Source organism: Myodes glareolus, chromosome 2 (assembly GCF_982192425.1).
Source record: "Myodes glareolus chromosome 2, mMyoGla1.1, whole genome shotgun sequence".
Classification (NCBI taxonomy): Eukaryota; Metazoa; Chordata; class Mammalia; order Rodentia; family Cricetidae; genus Myodes; species Myodes glareolus.
Window position 1 is genome coordinate 139,772,208 of NC_142027.1, and position 24,857 is coordinate 139,797,064.

At 39.0% G+C, this 24,857-nt stretch overlaps 1 protein-coding gene, 1 non-coding gene and 1 pseudogene across 2 annotated transcripts; 2 read left to right on the forward strand and 1 right to left on the reverse strand.

Annotated features, from left to right (window-relative positions):
• LOC125393163 (2'-5'-oligoadenylate synthase 1A-like) overlaps positions 1-24,857 on the reverse strand; it is a 210,623-nt pseudogene that overhangs the window by 162,002 nt on the left and 23,764 nt on the right.
• On the forward strand, positions 7,039-9,500 carry LOC148123188 (uncharacterized). The gene is made up of 2 exons (XM_087903785.1): positions 7,039-7,275; positions 8,496-9,500. The coding sequence occupies exon 2, from the start codon at positions 8,578-8,580 to the stop codon at positions 9,226-9,228; it is 651 nt and encodes a 216-aa protein (XP_087759911.1). The 5' UTR covers positions 7,039-7,275; positions 8,496-8,577; the 3' UTR covers positions 9,229-9,500.
• LOC148123189 (U6 spliceosomal RNA) lies at positions 13,349-13,455 on the forward strand. The gene has a single exon (XR_015737348.1). It is a non-coding gene; the product is annotated as a U6 spliceosomal RNA (small nuclear RNA).

Sequence of the window (24,857 nt, forward strand, 5' to 3'; positions counted from 1 at the left end):
TAAAGTGTTGCTCAGCTCATACTAGTCTATATTTTAAGACTTTTTCAGTGACTTGAAATTATTAGGCCTGTTCATATCCCAATATCCAATTTGGGAGACTCAGAACCACCTGCTTCTCCAGATTCAGGGGATCTGTCACTCTCTTTCCTTATGTATACACATGGAAGACATTCTTTCTCATACATAAACATATACAAACTGTGGGGATAAACTTCTTTTGAAAAATCCTTGTGACTCACAAAACAATTAGAGCAAAACAAGTTGCTTTAGGTATATAATACAAATCATACACTGTTTCTTTAAAAAGTTTATTATGATGTTGCCTTTGGTTTGAAAAAGTTTTTATTTCCTCCCTCTGAAGCAGACTTACAGGCAATCTTCAGTCATAGGAAACAAGATGGTGCCTAAGTGTTCTTAATGAATATAATTTTTTATAAGAGAGAATGAGATTCTTTTAATAATTAAAACTTTTTTATAAGTTAAAATATCTGAAAATTTTATGCAAATTTCTCCAATTTTGGTGGAACAGCTTTCCTCACCCAATCTATTTTCTATTATCTGCAAAGGAGAGAACTAGAGTGCACAGGATGATTGCTGGCCAGTGATTTCTTCTGATTTAATTTTGGTTAGTATCTTGTCATTCTTGTTTAAGGAACCATGATATGTATTTGTAGGCCTGTCTTTGTGTCTTTCTTTGTCTATGATACCTTCTATATTGTTGATTTTATTAATTATCATCTTAATTTATTGTTATTTCTCTAGAAAATGATAGATCTTCATCATTCTTTTTTTTAGAAAATTTACTATATTATGAGGTCCCTAAGCATTTCTTGGTTTAGGAAGTTTCTGGGGAGAGACAGTGTTAGTTTTCTTTTCTTGATCTTAGAGGCTTACTTTTCCCATTTCCTGACCTATCTGTGTTTTCCAGTTATTAATATATTGATTTTGTGTTTAAAAAACCTTCTTCTCATCTATTATCATTTCTCCCTTAATTAGCTTCAACTGTCAACATGATATAGATTAGAGTCATCTGAGAGAACATCAATTGAGTCTTTGCCAAGGTCAAAATTGCTACTTACTATGTTTGTGTTGATTGATGATTGATGTGGGAAGACTCTTCTCTTCCACTGATGGTTTCAATACCCTAAGCAAATGGGACTGAGAGGGATCAGAAAGCTTGCTGAACATGAGAGATTGACTAAACAAGAGAAAAGTCCAGTAAGCATTTTCCCTGTGTCTCTTGCCTTCAGTTCCTATCTGGAGTTTCTATCCTAAGCTTCCACATTGTGGGTTGTGATCTGGAAATATCAGTCCAACAAACTTTTTTATTTACCTCATATGCTTTTATTTAGAGAATTTAATCACAGCAAGAGATGAACAAATTAGGTCAAAATGGGGTACACCAAAAGTGTTTTTGTTGCTGGGTAGAATGTGGGAATGTTGTCTTTTGGAGGAATGTGGAAGATGTTGGAACTTTAGATGGCAAAAGCCACAGAAAACTGTACACAGAGCTTAATTAACTATTCTTGTAGGACTAGGAATATGGGGTGGTGTTGAAAGTAATGCACATGGTCGTGCTTGAGTTCATAGTATTTCAGTGGGAAATAGACTTCATGAATAAATTTATCTGTGGGTCATTTGTATAATATTTTGTTCCCAAGTCACTCCATTGTTTCCATTTGCTGAGAAATTGAGTAAGGCAAAATTCAAAAGTAATTGAGTGGTTTCTTCAGCAAAGTATTGTTTCTGTTGGGTGTTTATTTAGGTCTGCAGCAGGAAAAAATGTGGTATAGAAAGTAATGAAAAGTCCGTTTTGTGGAGATAAACAACAGTAGGAAGATTCAAATGGCGGTCCTGTGGTGAAAGAGGGAGAAAATTTCAAGGAGTTTAGAAGCATTAAATAGAAGATCCTTCTCATCATTTGAAGCCTAGAAAGGTAAATTAGGGTAAGATTCCATCCATCCAAGTTGTCCATTTCTCAAAGGAATAGGCAACTTGATTCCTAATCTGAGGAAGCTACTTCATGCAGATGCTGCTGGAACTCTGATCCAAACATGGTATCATCCATAATAACTTAGAAGCCAAATTGTAGAGGTGATTCATGTTGTATTTTTTCTGGAAAAAAGAAAGAAGTAAAATTTATAGGTTATAGATTCTTCCTCTCTAGTTTCAATTTAGCACTGTTGCATCCATCTATGTTTGGCATTCTGAAACTTAGTGAGTAGATTGTGATAATTCATTGCATGAAGATGAAGACAGAGCTGTAGTTTTAGATGATAGGATATCAAGATACCCTAGCTATGAGATTTGTGCCATGGATAACTACATACAGGAAGTAGAAGTAGCAAAGGATATATATATATATATATATATATATATATATATATATAATTTTTCATAGATAGTGCCATCTAAGTTTTTTGAAAATGAATGCCCACCTGTCTGAGGCAGAGCTAAAGGGTTTGTTGTTTGCCCTATTGAGTTTTAGTGTTACTGTGAACCAATCTTCCCTCACTGTGTCCTCAGTTCTCTCTCTTCAAAATTTATTCTTCTTGTAAACAGAGACTGCTTATTCTTTTCCCGGGCACACAGACCTGAATAATCACAGGGACTATATTAATTACAGCACTGTTTGGCCTATTAGCTCAGGCTTCTTATTAACTAGCTCTTTCATCTTAATCGATGTCTATTAATCTCTGTATCACCATGAGGCTGTAGCCTACTGATAAGCTTCTGGGGTGTCTTTGTGCTTAGGCAGGTACATGGCATCTCTTAGACTCTGCCCACTGTCTCTCTATATCTCTTCCAGCCTGGCTATATTCTGCCTTGCCATAGGCCAAAGCAGCTTTATTCATTAACCAATAAAAGCAACACTTATACAAAAGGACATCACACATCACTTTTCTTATAATCTATCCCAACTGTAGTTTCCCCTCCCTCCATTCCTTTCAGTCCTCTCCACTACACCCTTCTCCACCAGATCCACTCAATCTTCATTTCCCTTCAGAATAGAGCAGATTTCCCTGAGATATCAATAAAGCCATACATAGCAAATTGATATAGTAGGCACATATCAAAGACTGGATGAGTCACCCCAGTAGAAGGAAAAGGGTTCCAAGAGCAGGCAGAAGAATCAGAGACACCTCCCACCCCAGTATTAGGAGTTGCACAAAAGCACCAAGCTACACAATGATAACATATGCAGAGGACCTGGTGCAAACTCCTGCAGGCTCCATGATTGCTATTTCAGTCTCTATGAGTTCCTATGAGCCCTACTTAGTTGATTCTGTGGGCTGTGCTCTCCTGTGTCATTTTAGTTAGGAAAGATTTTGACTATGAAATTGTTTGAAATGTTTTTCTTTGCCTCTGGGGTGAGATTCTTCTCCTCCATTTCCCATTATTCTTAGTATTGGTCTTTTCTCAGTGTTTCAGATTTCCTGAATGTTATCTTTCAGGAAATTTTAGGTTTAACATTTTCTTTGACAAATACATGTATTTCATTGATCATGCTTTTGAAGTCTGAAATTCTCTGTTGAATGTCTTATTTTCTTTTGGTGAAGTGTGCCTCTGTTGGTCTTATTTGATTACTTAGGTTTTCATTTTCACAATTTCTTCAGTTCATATATCTTAATTCCTCCTATTTCTATTTTAAGGTCTTGAACAGATTCATTTTTTTTTCTGTCAACTGTTTCTTTGTTTATGTTTTGGCTTTCTTTAAGGGGTTTATTAATTTTCTCCAATACTTCATTTATCCTTTCTCTGCTTTCTTTAAGGGATTCATTTACTTCATCTTTAAGTACTTCTGTTATCTTTATAAAGTTGGTCTTACTTGTGCTTCAACTGGGTTGGAATATTCAGGGTTTGCAATAGTAGGATAGCTGGAATCTGGTAGTGACTTATTGCTTTGGCTGTTGTTGACTATGTTTTTATGCTGGTGTCCAGGTATCAGGGTTTGAGGTATTTGTGGGTCTAGGTGCCAATTTCTCAGTTTGTCTTTGTTGCATGGGTGTTTTGCTCCTTGGTTTCTATTTGCTCTCTAGTTTTCTGCTCTATGTGGCCTATGGTTGAACAGGGGCTCTCATCCCAATTTAGAGCTGGAAAGCTTAGAGATGGTGTGGCCTTTGCTCCAGCAGGGAGTGTCTGCCCATGTTTGGGCCTGAAAGGGGAGGAGAGGGTAGGCAACTTGGAGATAGTGTTGAGGGAGACTGAGAGAATGAGAAAGGTCAGTTGGAAGGTGGCCTACATAGACTTCTTGCAGATAGTGTGTGGGTCTCCACCCAAGTTGAAGGCTACAGCACAGAGAAGAGGAGGGAAGTGGGATTGGGTATAGTGTTGGGATTATTAAAAGAATGGAGGAGGTACACAGACAAACCTCAGTGAATTTCTGGTGACTGACATAGGTTCTGATCTAGCAGAGTCTTTACTTCAGTTTTCCTACCTGTTTTTTGGCTGATGTGGCCTGCACTTGAGCAGAGGTTATGCATCTGATATAGGTGTGGGTTCATGGTTTGGGGGTAGCAGCTGTAGGGTTGCTGGAGGATTGTGTTTGTGGGAATGCAGGGAGTGTGGAAATTTCATGAGCTTGTGATCTGCCTATCTGTTTATCTGACTGGTGTGACATACACATGAGTCTGCCTAAGTAGGGATCTGTAACACAGTCATATTCCCATTTTTTTATGAATGGGAATATGTCCTGTGCCATTATATGTTGTAAATATTTATTTATTTTACAACATGTGACAGTCAGGAGATTGTCTTAAGTGTCAGAAGAGCCTTTCGACATTTGTGATGTTTGGGCTGCTACAGATTATAAGGATCATTGAACTTATGCTAAATGCAGTTTTATTTTATTTGTATTTATTCTTCTTTCATACTATATATCCTGATTGATTTCTCCTTTTCCTCTACTTATTCCAGTTCCTCCCCCACCAAATACCCATACTCCCAGTTCCACTGCTTCCTTTTCCCTTGAAAAAAAAGTGCAGAAGTTCAGACCTCCCAGGGATATCAACTAAATAAATCATAGCAAGGTGCAATAGGACTAGGCACAAATTCTTCTTTCAAGGCTAGACAACATAATGCAATAGAAGTAAAAGGGTCCTAAGAACAAACAAAAAAGTCAGAGACACCATGGCTCCTACAGTTAGGAGATTCACTATCATCCCAAAGTAAACAACTGTAGCATGTATGCAGCCATGCAGACTCTGTAATTGCTACATCAGCTTCTTCGTGGCACTATATATCATACTTGATTGTGTGGGCTATGTTCTCCTTATTTCCTCAACCACTGAATGCTACAATACTCACACCGTCCTTCTACAAAATTCTTAGAGCTCAAGCTAATGTTTGGTTAGGGATCTCTGCATGGGCTTCCATCAGCCCCTGGAAGAAGCCTCTTTTATAACAAGTAGGCCAAGTACCAACCTATGATTATAGCAGGAAATAGTTAAGAATCATTTTATTGATATTTTTTCTGGTCAGCTGTATTTGGTTCTACCCTTGTTCTCTGAACCTCTTGAGTTTTAGTTCCTTACCCTCTAGGCAGTGTCAGTTATGGGCTTCTTCTCCCAACATGGGCTTCAAGTTAGACCAGTCATTTATTCGCCACTAAGAAAGCTCTGAGTCACCAGTGCCCCAGCATATCTTGCAGGTAGTACAAGTGTGGGTTGAATGCTTTGCAGTTGGCTTGGTGTCCCAGTCCCACTGGGAGCTTTATGTGGTTACAGAAGATGGCTAGTTCAGCCTCCATACTCTTGATTACTAGGAGTACTCACTATTGTTGTATGATGGTTTTGTTTTTATCAAGCATATGCTGTTGTAGTGAACTTTACCCATATCTTAAATTTTAAATTTTACAGAGGGTATCATTATTTTTCCCAGGATGGCATGTATTCATGACATTAATACTGCCTGTGTCTTTTGAGTCATTGGATTGCAGGTCCATAACCCTCTTTCTGCCTGTTTTGTTTGTTTTTAATTTTTATTTTAAAAAGAGTATTTAACCTATATGCATGGATATGCACCATGTGAGTACCTGGTCCTTACATTGATCAAAAAAAATGTTACTAGAAACCTTGATCTTGGAATAATGGATAGATATGATCCTCCATGGAAGTCCTTGAGTTCACAGGTACTCAACACCAAGAGGACTCTTTACTGTTGAGCCATCTTTCCTGCTCTGTGTTCATTATTTGTAATCAGCATATTAATTGCTATTATTTTCATTTGTCCATTTGTAACTTTTTAAACACACAGTGTCTTTTAGTAAAATCTTATTTATGTTTCAGTTTAAATTGGGGAACTTCAGATTTCTGGTAGATGAATAAAGAGTTGAAGTGAATGCATAACTTTTGTAGAAACTTTAGCAAAAGCCTATGAGTTATTTCTAACTTTTATGTTTGATTGATTTTTATCATATGAAAGAGGTATTTAACATGTATGTCTGGCTGCCATAGAAGTGATTGTGTGGACTAGGCTGGTATTCAACTCAGAGGCAGATAGACATACATGCCTCTGCCTTCTGAGTCTTTGGATTAGATGACGCAATGCATCCAGCTTTTTCATCTTATTTTTCTTTTTTGTAGTTAGAAATTAATCATTCGTACAATCTCTCTTATCTGTACTCTGTACTGTTGATCTGTTTACATATCTTTCATTGTTGGTTAGTAGGCATTCTTGCAAAGTGATATCCCATTCAATGGGTTCAGAAATGACAATGGTGAACTTCGTATTCGGATTGCTTCTAAAGCGACTTGGTGATTAAATTATGATGTCTATGTCATGGAATAAATATGGGGAGCACCAGAATTCTATAACTATACTGTCAAAGAAGTATATATTTACAGTGTTGTCAAAATCATACTTTCTGTTGTACACATGTATGGGATTTTAGAATGCAGTGAACTATGATGACGTGCATGTCGACTTCACTTGGGAAGAATGGACTTTGCTGAATCCTTCCCAGAAGAGTCTCTACAAAGATGTGATGGTGGAGACCTACAGAAACCTCACTACTATAGGTAAGACTGAATTATCTTTTATGTTTCAAATAAGGGGGCAACTGTTCATTGGTTAATAATGCTCTTTTGTAATATAATTGTGAAAGAAGAATGGGTAAAGAAGTTAGACATGGTTTTAAGTCTTGCTTCAAATGGTAACTAAATGTTTTACAATTTTTAATATATAACATACATTTTTCTGGCACTATATTTTGGGATATAATTGGGAAGACCATAATACTGAAAAACATTGTCAATGTTCTAGAAGACATAAAAGGTAATTTCCATGTATAAGCTGATACAGATATACCCCTGAAGAATTTTAATGTATCCTATATGTTTTAAACCAAAACAACAATGTACATAATAAAATGCATTGGTGCTTATTAAACTATCACAAAATCATATACCTAAATTTCAGATAGGTGAATTACATTTCACAGTCATTCTTTTAAGAAAGAACTTAAGGAAACAATACCTTAACCTATATTTCCATTTGATTCATAATATAATGAGCTATACTGTAAAATTATCAATGCATTTATTTCATATTTTTCATATTATAAAAGATATACATTTTGAAAACGTTATAAGTATATCTCTGAATCTCTCTATTACACTAATATTCTATAGAAAAGGTAGTTTAACCCATATACTTGTGACTGTGTTAAGTTTTGTGAGGGGGTAGTTAGAGTCATGAATCACGTGTCAGCTGTTGTAGAGAGGCCTTAATCCAGATACCACAAATCTATTAGAACAGAAAGTCAAACTGTGAACTCAATGTGGAAGCCTTATATTTGGTATTCTTCCTTTACTAAGTATTTCATATGTTCCTCTGGATACAAGCCACATGAATATAGGGATGTGAAAAAATATAACATACCCCTCTCTCAGAACAAATAGAAGAATCGTAACAGTCCCCATGTTGAGTATACTTGTTGAATTTGATGTACAAGTATACAAGTAATTGGTTTTCTAGTCTCATTGTTAATTTTTCAACAAGCTCACATTTCAGAAAAGCACCATGAGCACTAGGACTGTGTAAAAACTTCTGTTTGTCCTAGTTCACTTAATGAATGTAGTATCACTCACAGTGTGGGAAACGTTATGAGTGCAATAAGAAGAGTAAAGTTCTGAGTTTTTTTCAGTTCTCTTCAAATATATGAAAATTCTCATACAGAAAAAAAAAAGATTCTGTAAATGTGAACCATGTAATAAAGGCTGTTTTCAGTTATTCTCAAAGATGAAAAACATGCCTTACTGAAGGGGAAAAACAAGATTGTGAACATGGTGATAAAACCTTAACATATAATTCTTCTTTAAAATAGTACTAAATTGTAAAATTAATTTATACAGATAAAAATATTCAACAATGTATTAAATGTAGTTATTCTTTCAAATGTACCATTGTCATTGTAGGCATGAAAAAAGTCAAACTAGATAGAAAACTTCTGTATATTCTCAATGTGTTAAAGCCTTTGCGTGTCATCCTGACAGGCATGAAAAAACATATACTAGATTAAAACCCTGTGAAGAAAATGAGTGTGGTAAAGCCTTTTTACATCACAGTCATCTTCAAATGCATAATAGATCATGCACTGGAGAGAAACACTATGAATGTAATCAATGTTGTAAAATCTTTTCACGTCAGCGTACTCTTCAAATGCATAAAAGAGCACATACTGGAAAGAAGCCATATGAATGTAATCAGTGTGGTAAAGCCTTTTCACGTCCAAGTACTCTCCGAATTCATAAAAGAATCCATACTGGGGAGAAACCCTATGAATGTAATCAGTGTGGTAAAGCCTTTTCATGTTCCAGTAATCTCCGAAAGCATGAAAGAAGCCATTCTGGAGAGAAACCCTATGAATGTATTAAGTGTGGTAAAGCTTTTGCACGGCATGGTCTTCTTCAAATTCATGAAAGAAGCCATACTGGAGAGAAACCCTATGAATGTAATCAGTGTGGTAAAACCTTTTCATATCCAAGTACTCTCCGAATTCATAAAAGAATCCATACTGGGGAGAAACCCTATGAATGTAATCAGTGTGGTAATGCTTTCATACGGCAAGCTTATCTTCACATTCATGAACGAAACCATACTGGAGAGAACCCCTATGAATGTAATCAGTGTGGTAAAGCCTTTTCATGTTCCAGTACTCTCCGAACGCATGAAAGAAGCCATACTGGAGAGAAACCCTATGAATGTAATCAGTGTGGTAAAGTGTAGAGGACCGCAACCACATTCGCCATTGCAAGATGGCGCTGACATCCGGTTCCCCCGCCCGGTGAACAGGATAATGCGCATGTGTTGGTAAATTTCCAACGCTGTAGTCCCTGCCTCTCCTGAGGCGTCATCTGGGATGATGGGTAGCTGACCAATCTGAGAGTGACACGTCCGAGGCGGGGACTGTTTCCTATATAAGGGCTGGGTTCGCCTCGCTCTGGGTCTCCGCCATGACTGCTTATGCTCTCGCTCTCAAGATGCATTAAAAAGCTGTTCTGCAGAAGGATCCTACGTGCCCTGCGTCGTTCTTGCTGGCGAGACAGTAGCGCGGGACATCTGGTGCCGAATCCCTCGGGACGCTGAGGGACCCTGACAACTGCTCGCACCGCCCGAGACCCCTTGGACACAAGGAGGATTCAGAACTGCAGGCCTGTATACTCAGAGAGGTATGGCTTTTCCTGGATTTTTCGGTTTTGGGCTTGACTTGTTTCCGCATTGGAAAGGTTTCGTAGGGGCCTTGCTACCTCTTTTAGTAGTCCTCTTATTTTTCGCCAAAGACTGCTTAAAAGATGAATCCTGCCAGGCGGTTGCTGCAACGGAGGAAGTCCAGGATAGCATTTCAGAAACTGAGTACAGTGAGAGGTTAGGTGCGCGCACAGTCTCAAATAAGGAAAAAGGACCCTCCAGTGGTTTTAAGAAAATAAGAATGGGGGAGAGGACTGACTTACAAGGTCGAAAGATTTCTGGAACCAACAATAAGAAAAAAGGAAAGGACAGTAGTTTATATCCTCTGCAGGAGCTTGAAGCTCTGCAAATTGAAAGTGACCATGAAAGTGAGCATGAAAGTTCTGGCTCAGGAGAAGAGGTAGAAGAACTAGACCCATTGCTCATTAAGAGTTTACAGCTATGGGGTCTTCAAATAGCCGCTGAGAAGGTCCAGATTACAGACACTGGCCAATTCTTAGGTTCTGTTATTCTTCCTGAAAAGATTCTACCACAAAAAATAAAAATTTATAGGGACGATTTGCGAACATTAAATGATTTCCAAAAGTTGTTAGGAGATATTAATTGGCTGCAACCGTTTTTAAAAATCCCCTCTGCTGATTTGAAGCCATTGTTTGATATCTTGGAAGGGGATACTCATATTACCTCCCCTCGGGCCTTGACGCCGGCAGCAGAAGCAGCCTTATTACTAGTGGAGGAATCCATTAAGGAGGCACAGCTGTGCCGTATTGATGAAACTCAACCATTTGTTCTATGTGTGTTTAAAACAAGAAAGCTACCCACTGCTGTGTTATGGCAGGATGGACCGTTACTGTGGATCCATCCGCATGCTTCTCCTAACAAAAGTATTGATTGGTATCCAGCTGCTATAGCTCAAATTGCCCTTAAAGGCCTTAAAATGTCTGTTAGTCATTTTGGTAAGCATCCAGTGGTTATGATAGTTCCCTATACCTCCTTTCAGATACAAACTTTGGCCGCCACCTCTGACGATTGGGCAATTTTGGTTACCACCTTTTCAGGAAAAATTGATAATCATTATCCCAAACACCCTCCGCTGCAGTTTGCTGCATATCATCCCATTGTATTTCCCCGAGTTACGTCTTCTGCCCTGCTAAAAGACGGGGTGATGGTGTATACAGATGGCTCCAAAAATGGTGTGGGAGCCTATGTTGTGGATTCTAAAATATATACAAAGAACTTTTCTGCCACCTCACCCCAGGTGGTGGAATGCATGGTGGTTTTAGAGGTTCTTCAAAAATTTCATTGTCCTCTTAATATTGTTTCTGATTCTGCCTATGTGGTTAATGTTGTTAAATTATTAGAGACCGCTGGAATTATAAAACCTACTAGTACAGTGGCAGCTCTTTTCCAGAGGATACAGGACTGTTTACTAAATAGGAGAGCTCCATTTTTTATCACACACATAAGAGCACATTCGGGGCTCCCGGGCCCCATGAGTTTAGGTAATGATCTGGCTGATCGTGCTAAGCAGCTTGCTGCGGTAGCTCTTGCCTCCCCGTTACAGACCGCTAAAACCTTTCATGATAATTTTCATGTTACAGCTGAAACCCTGCGTAAACGTTTTTCTCTTACCAGAAAGGAGGCTCGTGATATTGTGACCCAATGTCACAATTGTTGCCAGTTTCTCCCTGTCAGACACACTGGCATAAACCCCAGAGGGATTGCACCTTTGCAAATATGGCAGATGGATGTGACTCATATCACTGCCTTTGGAAAACTTCAGTATGTGCATGTGTCGATTGACACATGCTCTGGCGTTATTCATGCCACACCACTTACAGGAGAAAAAACCTCTTATGTCATTCAACATTGTCTTGAGGCATGGAGTGCTTGGGGCAAGCCCACATCTTTAAAGACGGATAATGGGCCTGCCTATACTTCTCAAAAGTTTAAACAATTTTGTGCACAGATGCAAGTCACACACATTACAGGCCTGCCTTATAACCCCCAGGGGCAAGGTATTGTAGAGCGAGCACATCGCACACTCAAATCTTATCTACTTAAACAAAAAGGGGGAATATTGAAGGAATTACCCCCGACACCAAGAGTAGCCATTGCCATGGCTCTGTTCACTATAAATTTTTTAAATCTGGACAATAATGGCCAGAATGCTGCAACACGACATAGTTCGGATCCGCAGCGGCCCGAGGATTTGGTTATATGGAAAGATGTGTTTTCTAATGAATGGAAAGGCCCGGATCCCATCCTATTGAGATCCAGGGGAGCTGTTTGTGTGTTCCCACAGGACCAGGAAAATCCATTCTGGGTGCCAGAAAGACTGACCCGAACGGTGAGGGGTGACCCACAACACGCGGACTCGCCTGAAGATTTGGCTTCTGTTCCTCCTACCATTTTGCGGATGGATGACAACGGTTACGAAGGAGCAGCGATGGGGCATACTCTCAGCCTTCCTGAAGCCGACACCAGTCAGCCATCGAGTGGCAGTGTTTCCTCGTTTCTTTTTTTTTATTTTACAACCAATAAGACTCTGGGGCTCCCCTACCTTCTATTTATAAGCTTATTGGGTGGGGGTGGGAATGTTTGGAACAGCCCTATGCTGAGGATCAGTGTTTCTCCTCTGGATGGTCTGCTGACTCAAATCCCAAAGTCGTAGGGACAAAGTGTGGTTATTGCAGAAGCGCTGGCTGCCCTGGAACAGGGAACCTCTACTGATGTGGTTATCTATGCTGAAGCAGTAAGGTTTATGCCAACCAGCTCCTGCACCCCTAGGACACCTCTGTCCATTGCACAGGGTGGAGTGCTTGGCTTAGCTAGCCCTGAAGGTTGTCGAGCTAAAGAGCATCGCGCAGAGAATGGCCCTCTCTGAGAGATATGTCGCCCTGCATAAGGGTTTCCTGCCATATATTCCCTTTCCCAGAAAAATGGCAGAGGGCAGGCCGGATAAGTTCCAGGTGTCATGAACCTAGGGGCAGATTCCATGCAAGCCCATTATAATGTTTTCCACTTTGGGAAGTGCGACCTCTATCTCGGCCTTCTGAGGGAGTTGCCTTTCTGCAAAGAAGTAAAAAAAGGGGGAGATGTAGAGGACCGCAACCACATTCGCCATTGCAAGATGGCGCTGACATCCGGTTCCCCCGCCCGGTGAACAGGATAACGCGCATGTGTTGGTAAATTTCCAACGCTGTAGTCCCTGCCTCTCCCGAGGCGTCATCTGGGATGATGGGTAGCTGACCAATCTGAGAGTGACACGTCCGAGGCGGGGACTGTTTCCTATATAAGGGCTGGGTTCGCCTCGCTCTGGGTCTCCGCCATGTCGGCTTATGCTCTCGCTCTCAAGGTGCATTAAAAAGCTGTTCTGCAGAAGGATCCTACGTGCCCTGTGTCATTCTTGCTGGCGAGACAGTAGCGCGGGACAGTAAAGCCTTTTCATGTCCAAGTACTCGCCAAAGGCATGAAAGAAGCCATACTGGAGAGAAACCCTATGAATGTAATCAGTGTGGTAAAGCCTTCGCACACCACGGTAATCTTCAAAGTCATGAACGAACCCATACTGGAGAGAAACCCTATAAATGTAATCAGTGTGGTAAAGCCTTTTCATGTTCCAGTAATCTCCGAAAGCATGAAAGAAGCCATTCTGGTGCTCACTTCGGCAGCACATATACTAAAATTGGAATGATACAGAGAATATTAGTATGGCCCCTGCGCAAGGATGACACGCAAATTCGTGAAGCATTCTTTATATCTTTTTTTTTTAAAAAAAGAAGCCATTCTGGAGAGAAACCCTATGAATGTATTAAGTGTGATAAAGCCTTTGCAAGTCCCAGTTATCTCTGAAAGCATAAAAGAACCCATACTGGAGATAAGCCCTATCAATGTAATCCGTGTGGTAAAGGCTTTGCACAGCACATTCATCTTCAACATCATTAAAGAACCCACACTTGAGAGAAACCCTATGAATATATTCAGTGTGGTAAAGCCTTTGTGTGTCACAGTTATACCCGGATGCATGACAGAAGCCATACTGGAGAGAACCCTAAGAATGTAAGAAGTGTGGTGAATCCTTTTTACAGCACATTCATCTACAAAGTAATGAAATTAGTCAATGCTTGAGAGAAAACCCTATGAATGTAAACAGTGTTGTAAAGCCTTTGTATGTCACAGTAGTCTTCAAACACATGAAAGAACCTATACTGGAGAGAAACCCTGTGACTATAATCAATGTGGTAAAGCCTTGGCATGTATAGTGCTCTCTGAAAACATAATAGAACCCCTACTGGAGAGAAACATTATGTATGTAATTAGTGTGGTAAAGGCTTTGTTTATCATAGTCATCTTTAAACACATGAACTAACATATACTGGAGATAAACTCTATGAATGTAATGAGTGTGGTAAAGCCTTTGCAGTTCACAGTACTATAAAATGCATAAAAATCACACAGTGGCGATAAACTCTCTAAATGTAATCAGTGTGGTAAGGCATTTGCATTCATGAATAATCTAAATCATGAGAAATATCATATGGCATAGAAACCCTGTAAATGGTTTTATTGTGATAAAATTTTGTACTTTATATAGGAGTAAAACTTTTTGTGTGCAACAATCTCTTAAAATCTTTGTATATTTCAATAGACATTGACTACCTGAAAAAGATACTGAGGACTTCTTATTATAAAGTATTTGGTAAGATCTTTAGCCAAAACACTTATAATAAGCTATACAATGATTTGGGTTTTTCTTCTGTATGTTTTGAATGTATTTTGTTACCATTGTTTAATAAAGAAGGTGCTTTGGTCCTATGGCAGGGCAGAATAGAGCAAGGCAGGAATTCCTAGCAGAGATAGAGGAGAAAAGAAAGTGGAGTCAGACTCCACGTATCTGCTGAAGGAGACAGATGCCCTGGAACCTTACTGGTAAATCACAAGTCTTGTGATAAAATACAAAATAATAGGAATGTGGTGGTTTAAGATGTCAGTGTTAGTTAACAAGAATCCTGAACCAATAGGCAAAGCAGAGTTAATTAGTATAGTTTCTGTGTGATTATTTTGGGTCTGGGCAGCCAGGAATGAATAAGAATCTTCTGCCCATAACACAAGAGTGTTTCTTCTCTAGAAATGAATTTGACAATGTTAACCATCTTCAAACATTATGATGTCCTTTTTATACTGTTTGTACTTACAATCATGGTAAAATGAATTTATGAAGCCCTATGTGTAGGGTAAATGGTCCAGCTAAAGAAACACATCCTGATCCTGAACCCAGAGCCATTGAAATATACAATTTTGACTCTGATACTGGAGCCAAAGAAATACATCCTGACTCTAAAACCAAGACACTTTGTTCCTGAATCTAGAGCCAATAAAAGAAACACCTGACTCTGAAACCAAACTCTAAAGTTTATAAGGGGCCAGTGAAAGAAAACATTTTGGCCCTGAAACAAGTGCCAAAAAAACACTCTACCCTTGACCACCTGAGCATAAAACCAGCTAATCCTTAAGCTCCAGATCTACCAACACCTGAGCATGAAATCCAGCCAGTCTCTGAGTTGTTCAAGATCAGGGATTGACATCTAAACAATTCCCACCCAAAGAATCTTCTCCCTGGGACATCTCTGCCCCTAAGAAGGCCTATATAAGTTCTGTACATGTTCAGTTGTCATCTGCCCATTTCTGCCCTGGCAGAGGCAGTCCTTCTCCTGGATTCTTCACTTCCAAATAAATTTCTTGAATGAGTTTTGGGTGAAGACCTTTGACTGGAGTGATCAGAAGCTTTGTAGTGTATTTGAACAGAGAAGCTTTGGTCACCTCTGCTGGCAAATTCCCTTAGAGGAGCAGAGCAGAAGTAGCGACTCTTCACCAGAGACTGCAACAATTCTGCAACGGTTTCCCATCAACTCCAGTGAAGCAGAGAAGTAACAAATTGGGCTGAAGCTGAGAAAGAAATTGACATCTCTTTTAAGAAACTCCCTAGTCGGGTGAACAGAGAAGCATTGGACAACTCTGCTAGGAAACTCCCTTAGGGAAGTAGAGCAGAACAGCAATGGATGTCTCTGCTTTGAAACTCTCTTAGTAGAGTGGAACAGGGCCTAGCTGTGATGGCTCTATTTTGTAGGGGAGCAGGATTGCTACACACTTTAGGGGAACATCTCCCACAGGAACACAGCTTCGGGTATAGCCAGACTTCCCAATAGTCAGTATATGTCAGAGACCATCTTCAACAAGTATACCACTTACCATGGTAGGGTCATGGGGATTAGAACATAAATAAAGAGAATGAAGACACAAGTAAAAATAATAAAAGAGAAGCATAGAAAAGTACAAGGAGGGAGTTCCCGTGAATACTGTAAATCTGCCTGCATTTAATTTTTCATATAGTTTTTTTAAAGATTTATTTTGTGTGTATACAGTATTCTGCCTACGTGCATTCCTGCAGCCCAGAAAAAGGCATCAGATCTCATTACAGATGGTTGTAAGCCAACATGTAGTTGCTGGGAATTGAACTCAGGACCTTTAGAATGCAGGCAGTGCTCTTTATCACTTAGCCATCTCTGCAGACCAATTTTTTATATAGGTTTATGCCCCAATACAACATCTTTTTATCAAGGAGAAAATATTAGTGAGATATCTATTTGCTATTTGCTATCTAAATAACATCTCATGTAGACTTATATCTAATGTCTGCAGAGATGGCTAAGTGATAAAGGGCACTGCCTGCATTACTGTTCATCAGAACAATGATGGTCTTTTTTAAGGCATACTTTATCCTTTTAGTCTCTCATTCAATGATAGGTCATTTAAAAACACATACTTCAACTGAACCCAGAGGTGCATGACTAAAATCCTAGTACTTGCAGGATTGTGTTGGGCCAATCTCTGAGTCTGTGGCCATCTTGGTGCCCATAGTGAATTCCATTGCAGCTATGGCATTGTGGACATACCCTGTGTCAAAAATTCCAAAAATACAATCTTATCTCAAATTTTGAAACTTTTTCTAATATAATCTGGCTGGACTCTGACTGGTTTCAACAACAGCTTTTGTTATCCTACATCAAGAGAATTGTGTTAATAATGAAACTGAGAAGTAATGTGGAGAAGTTTAGAAATCCATTGAATTACTTGACAACCATCAAGAGGGGACTTTCCTCACCTTCAAGTGATAGGAGACAGAAGGAATAGTAGCTCATCTTCATCTTCAGCATTATTATGACCTGGAGAGTTTGCTCAGGAGTGCTGCTCCTCTTGAATACCAAAGTTTAATTCCGGGCACTTATATCTGATTCTTCAGAACTACTTGTATTTCCTGGTCCTGGAGATCTGGTGCATTCTTCTGGCCTCCTAGAAAATCAGATATGCAAATGGTGGACAGACAAATATGTATATGGTTATATATTTTTAAAAAGGGTTTTCTTCATGTATCTATTTTCTTAGAAAATATTAAAATTTATTATAAGTGTATAAGTTTTGTCATTGAGCATACCAATGGCATGCCAGGAACCAGTAGTGACCAGAAGATGCTGTCTGATCCCCTGTTACTGGAGGTACAGGCAGTTGTGAGCTATCTTTTGGTGCTAGGAATCAAAAGTCAGGCCCTGTGGGTGAACAGCCAGTGTTTTAAGTGTTGAGCCTTCTATTCAGCTCTATGAACATGTCATTAATAGCAGTAAGGTATGTTTTGAAGATCTAAGTTCATCTTTACCTAGGCCTTGATGACAAAAGATGGATAGCATCAGAAATTAACTTAGACTTGGTGGATAAAGATTTTTCCAAGCCAAAATCTCCACAAAATGTGGGGAAAGTACAATGAATGATCAGGAGAGAAGCTGAAAATGAAAGTCTTTTAAAGATGTTTGACTATTTAACCAGAGCCACAGGAGTGAGTTTATCTCCAATAAGGTAAATAACCATCAATTGGAGCCCACAATGTCACATGTCAGGTGTACCCCTGATTAAATTTATACCTCTTGTAAGGAAAGAAAAGTAACTTGCAGGCATGAAGTCTGACTTGTTTGAATGGTGTCATATTCTGTTTCCCTGATGCCTGCAAAACCTGCAGTTAAGTGCCCTGAATGGTGGTCACTCTAGATGACATCCAGGTTGTGAGGAGAGCCTGAGACTTGAACTTAAGTCACTCTAAAGCTCAGGCAATCAGGCATTTAGAAAAGCTGTGGAGTTTGAAAAATTGTTAGGTTTGAGTGTGAAAGCCCAAAGTTCAAATGCCCATGAGTAGTTCTTAGGGTGTACATGAGGACCAGTTGGTATGAACTGTATTCTATCTACTCAACTGTGGTGGATCATCCCCAACTAGGTCTTCCATTCTTTTGTCAATTCATGTAGCTTGTCAGTGACAGTACCCTACACCCCCACTTTGTCTCCCTACTGGAACCTTAAAGATCCTCTTTCTCCAACCCATCAATCCCAGGTACCTGCCTCCTGGCATGAATAAGGATATTTTTAGAGACATTTATATCTTTACCTATGGCTAACAACTCATGAAATAGTGGATACCATTAAATTCTTATTTCCTTGATAATTTCATTCTGGGAAAAGACTGACTGCTGATGAGACTATCTGTACTGAGGAAACATTTTCTCCTTCTCTGACCTTCTTGGAGGTGAGACAGGAGCTGAGGTTGGGGGAGGGTTTTAGAGATGGGAAAACTTTAATTATAGGACTTAGTTATATAACTTTGTTGTGCATATGTCTTGCTATTTATCTAAACCTGTTAGGACCCCAAGAATGAATTAATTGGCCTATATCTTCATAACTGTTCTAAATTAGTCACAATGAAAGAAAAGTAATGTTTACAATTTTTTTTTATTAATGTTGTACTCCTTTTTTTCTATTGCTTTTTTTTACTTTAAAAAAATACTCTCACTGTGAAACTCTAGGCGGCCTGGAACTCACTATATAGACTAGGCTCTTCTAGATATTAGAGAAATTTGCCCATGTTGTCTCCAGCTTACCTGAATTATAGATGAGTACATCACAGATAACTAACTTGTTTTTTTTATTTTTTTTTTATTTTTTGGTTTTTTAAGAAAGGGTTTCTTTGTGTAGCCTTGACTATCCTGGAACTAGCTTTGCAGTCCAGGCTGGCCTTGAATTTGCAGAGATCCATATGCCTCTGCCTCCCAAGTTTTAGGATTAAAAATATGTACCACCACTAATGGTAATGTGCTAATGTAATTTGGGTCTTTTCATTGGTTTAATAAGAGTGAGTGACTGAGCCTGACTTGTTGAAGTAGCAAAGACACAGGCTCTCGTCCTAACTCCAGTAACAGAAGAAGAGTTTCATCAAATGCAGCCTTTCTGTCTTAAAGTTCACTGTCTTCCAACTATGAACAGTAGTGTTTATCTTTGTATTATAGTTCATCAAAGGACTAGAGCTCAGTACTGTTTATTCTACAGATGTTTAAAACCCAGGCTCACGGAGATCAGTGGAGTTTTAATATAATTAAGTGTAACTGCTCATCTTACTCATCCCATCATTCTAATGACTGATTAAATGGAGTTAAAGCCAACTAAGCCAAGCATGGTGGCACAGATGTGTATCCATGATACTTAGAAATTAAAGGCAGGAATTTCAAGATTTCAGAGTCATCCAAAATGAGAATTGTCAGTAGGGTATGGTAGAAGGCCCATTGAACCCAGGGAGCCCATTATTTGCTCAGGACTGTGTCTATCATCTTTCCTGCAGCCCTAGAACATCAGGGCTATGGTAACAGCCAATGTTAGCTGAGGTATTTAGCAATCCAAGTTTTCTGTTCTTGAAAATGTTTTCTGTCCAAATCAGCCTAGGTCACTTAAGGGTCAGAATCATGTTGCTCAATAAAGATTAAAATTCTCCTACAGTTGGGTGAATTAGTCACAGGCAGGGATGTGATCCCTATTTGTGTATCTGAAAAAGCGTGTTCAATTCTGAAACCATAACAAAACCAACAGAAGTGGACCCAATGGGTTATATTCATATATTTGCACAGACTTATTCACATAGACTTAACAAGAAAGGAATTAGAAGGGGAAAATTTGGGAACAGACGGAGAGGACAAGAAAGGGGGAAAGTGATGGAATATGTTTTATTTAAAATGTATAAAAATAAATTTTAAATAAAAATGCAGCTTGCGAGATAGTTTAGCAATTAAGAGCACTGGTGTTGTTGCAGAGGACACAGGTTACATTGTCAGAAACCATGGTTGCTAACTGTCTCCTGTAACTCTAGCTCGATTCACTCATTTGGACTCTGTAGATTCTGCACACAGACATCTGTGGGCAAACACTCATATACATAAAGTAAAACTTTAAAAAAATGAGATTCTGTACAGTAATGTCTCAGACTTGAAATAAACATCAGTCACGGCTGTCCATGAAAGAAGCATCTGTGGTCTTTCTCTGAGCCAGCTTGCTTAGAGTTAAAAGAAGGCTTATTCTGAGTTTAGAATGGCTCAGAATAACTGTTGATTTAAGAACAATCACAGTATGGAATGGTGACTTTCCCATTACATTGTTTTAATTTGTGTTCTCTGTCCTTTGTATGTATGAGGATTTTGGCATCAAGACATCTTTTAAATGTATTTTTTAGATCATATATTAAGTTCTATTTATCTTTTAAATCATACATTATGATATATTTTTATTTTGATCATAGTGCATAATCTAAAAGATAGTTTTGCTCTGTAAATGGCCATCTGCCTTAGTGGCTAGACTTGCATTCTCCTGTCCCTATTTAAACTGTTCAATATATAACCTCAGGCCTGAACCTAAAAAACACTTAAGGTTGATAGCATATATGGAATGCAAAATCTGGGCCAGTTTGTTTCCTATTTTAGCATTAACCAACAGTGAATGCATACTGTTATTAATGGAATTTATGTCCATTAAACTTTAAGTGTGTGAATGATTTATCTCTGGGGAGGCATATTAATTCAAGAATAGCAGTACCCCCAGTATTATAGAAAAAATGTTTTTGAGACAAACTTTTTTATGTTGAATCAGGTAGCCTTGATCCCACACCAATGCTCTCCAGATCAATGACCTTGTCCTTGTAATTAAATTATCTAAATTCTTAGATTAAAGAACTCAACCACCATTGAGCTCTAAAATTAAAAAGTTGAGTCATGTAGTCAACTGCCCATTTCAGTTACAGGGAAAAGATTTGTATGTGGAGCAGGACTTTCACCTTCAGACCAGAATAGGAGGAATAGTTAATTGCATATACTGTGGTTAGAAAAATAGCTGCTGGAGTCACCATTATGACATAGAACCTGATTGTGACAGGATTGGTGATTTTGTAATTTTTCAGCATATATTAATTATGTCATGTGAATGAAGACAGGATAAATAGTGGGTGTACAATTCGGGAAGGTTAGTTTAAGTCAATAAATATTGACTTTTTAACAAGGGAACTCTCCTATGCTTATATGTCCATTCCTACCTGTCATGATTATATCCATTAGCTGTAGCTGTGTGTTTCAGGTCACAGGTCTCAGCAGCTGACAGTGCACTTAGGGTCATGGTGAAGTGATATCTTTAATGTCAGTCTCTCTACCTTGGAATATTTTTTTTCTTTTTCAACTATCTGATTTTTTAAATTATATTCATGTTTTTAAAAAATGATTTCTATTTTCACTTTTCAAATTTTATTTACTTTAAATGCATCACTGCTTTAATCTATTTGTTTCTATTCCCTATTGTTTCCAGGTCATTAAGAATTTCTTTCCATTTTTCTCAAATGCTGTTGATTATTTATTTCTATCTTCTGTAGCTTTGGCTTATCCCACACTATGTAGCTGAGAATTGCTTTGAACACCTAATCCTGCTTCTGCAGCCCAGAAAGCAAATCCTGCAACTGCTTCAAGACTGGTTCTTAACTGTTCAGTGAGAAGGAAAATAGATGAGCAAATGAGTGTTCTCCAACTTCTCTGGATTTTATTGCGAATTTGCAAATAAAGAGGGACCCATGTAAGAATTGAGTTCACTGACAAAGCAGGTGTAGTCGCAGCACAGAAAGGGATGAGGAAGAAGGAGCATGAAAGTTTCTCCGCCTAGACCGTAGCTCACATTAGAAATAAAAAGTAAGGTAATCAATTTTAGGTGATTATTAAATGTCTTTACTAGCCATTTCTTGCAAAGAATCAAGACAGAACTTATTATGAAACCAAATTACAATTAGTTACACTCATTTGACCAAAAGTAGAACTAAATCAAATGGTGCAGCCCTTCCTAAAAGAACTGTTAGTTTACATATTTAAAATTTACAGCCTGAGGCTTAAATTCCTCCATCTCAGCCGGGGTGGGCACCGTGGGCCGGGGCAGGCAGTGAGTGCAAAGGGACGGGAGTCCCTTTGTTCTGATAGCCAGCCTGCAGCAAGATAAGACCGCAGGCAGGGAGTCTTCTGACCAGCAAGGGGCTCTGATCCTGTGGAGGGGTGAGTGTGCTGACCGCCATACTAGTCCGCTTAGGTACACACAATATTCCCGCCATCCTTATCTCCCTGGCTACTCCAAAGGGGCAGCTTCCCCCAGCTAATCCCTCTCTCCTGCTACGCCATCCCAGCTTTCGGGCTCGAAACCCTCCCCTCCTCTCTCCCTTTTTCGGGGCTTAAATTCCTCCATCTCAACCGGGGTGGGCACTGCGGGCCGGGGCAGGCGGTGAGTGCAAAGGGACGGGAGTCCCTTTGTTCTAATAGCCTGCCTGCAGCAAGCTAAGGCTGCAGGCAAAGTGATTCCTGGATAGCAAGGGGCACTAATCCAGTAGAAGAAGACCCAGCGGAGGGAAGAGCCATTGGAGAGCATCTGAAGGAAGAGATGGGCAGGCGCCAAGGCAAGAATTCCTCCAACAATCTGAAAAACAACATGAAAACACCAGATCCCAGCGATCTTACGACAGAAGGACTTGAACGCCCTATTCCGGAAGAAGTGGAAAACAGTGTCATTATGAAAGCAATAGAGTCTCTTAAACAGGTTATGGATAACTCTCTTAAAGAATTAGAAGAGGAATTTACCAAAAAGATGGAAGAAATGAGTAAAGAAATGGAAGACAAATATAACAAAAAGATTGAAGAAATGAGTATATTCGTAAATGATACCCTGGGAAACCAAGAAAAAGCAATCAAACAGGTAATGGAATCAGTTCAGGAATTGAAAACTGATAAGGAGGCAGTGAAGAAAATACAAACCGAGGGCCGGCTGGATATGGAAAATCTAGGTAAACGAACGGAGACTACAGAATCAAGCTTAACCAATAGAATACAAGAGATAGAAGAATGAATCTCAGATTATGAAGACACCATAGAGAAAATAAACGCCCTGACCAAAGAAAACAGCAAATCAAACAAATTCTCATCACAAAACATTCAGGAAATATGGGACATAATAAAAAAACCAAATCTAAGAATAATAGGAGTAGAAGAAGGAGAAGTATTGCAGATCAAAGGTCCAGAAGATATATTAAACAAAATTATAGAAGAAAACTTTCCCATCCTAAAGAGAGATATTCCTATGAAGGTGCAAGAAGCATACAGAACACCGAATAGACTGGATCAGAAAAAAACATCCCCTCGCCATATAATAATCAAAACACAAAGCAGTCAGATTAAAGAAAGGATACTAAGAGCTGCAAAGGAAAAAGGTCAAGTAACCTATAAAGGTAAACCTATCAGACTTACACCAGACTTCTCTATAGAAACCATGAAAGCGAGAAGGTCCTGGACAGAGGTACTGCAGAAATTAAGGGACCATGGATGCAAGCCCAGACTACTTTACCCAGCCAAGCTTTCATTCACTATCAACGGAGAAAACAAAATATTCCAGGATAAAAACAAATTTAAACAATACGTAACTACTAATCCAGCCTTACAGAGAATACTAGAAGGAAAATTACATCCCAAAGAATCCAACATTGCCAACACTGACTACAATAATTCAGACATCTAGCGACCCTTCACTAGCACAATTTAAAGAAGGAAAACACATACACTCTATTACCCCCCCAAAAAATGACTGGAGTCAACAACCAATGGTCATTAATATCTCTTAATATCAATGGACTCAATTCACCTATAAAGAGGCACAGACTTAGAGATTGGATACGAAAACAGGATCCAACATTCTGCTGTTTACAAGAAACACACCTCAACCACAAAGACAGACACCTACTCAGAGTAAAGGGTTGGGAAAAGGTTTTCCAAGCAAATGGACCTAAGAAACAAGCGGGTGTGGCCATTCTAATATCTAACAAAATCGACTTCAAACTAAAGTCAATCAGAAGAGATGGAGGTGGACATTTCATACTCATAACAGGAACAACTCATCAGGAAGAAGTCTCAATCCTGAATATCTATGCCCCTAATGTAAAGGCACCCACATATATAAAAGAAACTCTTCTAGAACTCAAGGCAGTCATCAAACCACACTCGCTAATAGTAGGAGACTTCAACACTCCTCTCTCACCAATGGACAGGTCAATCAGACAGAAACCAAACAGAGAATTAAGAGATTTATTGGAGGAATTGAATCAAATGGACTTAACAGACATCTATAGAACACTCCACCCAAGTAGAAAAGAATATACCTTCTTCTCTGCAGTTCATGGAACCTTCTCGAAGATTGACCACATACTTGGTAACAAAGCAAACTCCCACAGATACAAAAAAATATTAGTAACCACCTGTGTCTTGTCAGATCACCATGGATTAAAATTAGAATTCAACAACAATGCTACCCCCAGGAAGTCAACAAACTCATGGAAGTTGAACAGTCAACTACTAAATAACCCCTGGGTCAGGGACGAAATTAAGAAAGAAATTAAAGTCTTCCTTGAATTTAATGAAAACAAAGACACAACATACTCAAACCTATGGGACATTATGAAAGCAGTACTAAGAGGAAAGTTCATAGCAATAGGTGCCCAACTAAAGAAAACGGAGAAAGCACACATTGGAGACCTAACAGCACACTTGAAAGCTCTAGAAAAAAAAGAAGCTGATTCACCCAGGAGGAGTAGAAGACTGGAAATAATCAAACTGAGGGCTGAAATCAACAAAATAGAAATAGAGAAAACAATCCAAAGAATCAATGAATCAAAAAGCTGGTTCTTGGAGAAAATCAACAAGATTGACAAACCCCTATCCAAACTAATCAAACGGCAGAGA

Bases quoted from the DNA above. Each gene is read 5' to 3' on its own strand.
- LOC148123188 (XM_087903785.1), top strand. From the start codon at position 8,578: ATGCATAATAGATCATGCACTGGAGAGAAACACTATGAATGTAATCAA.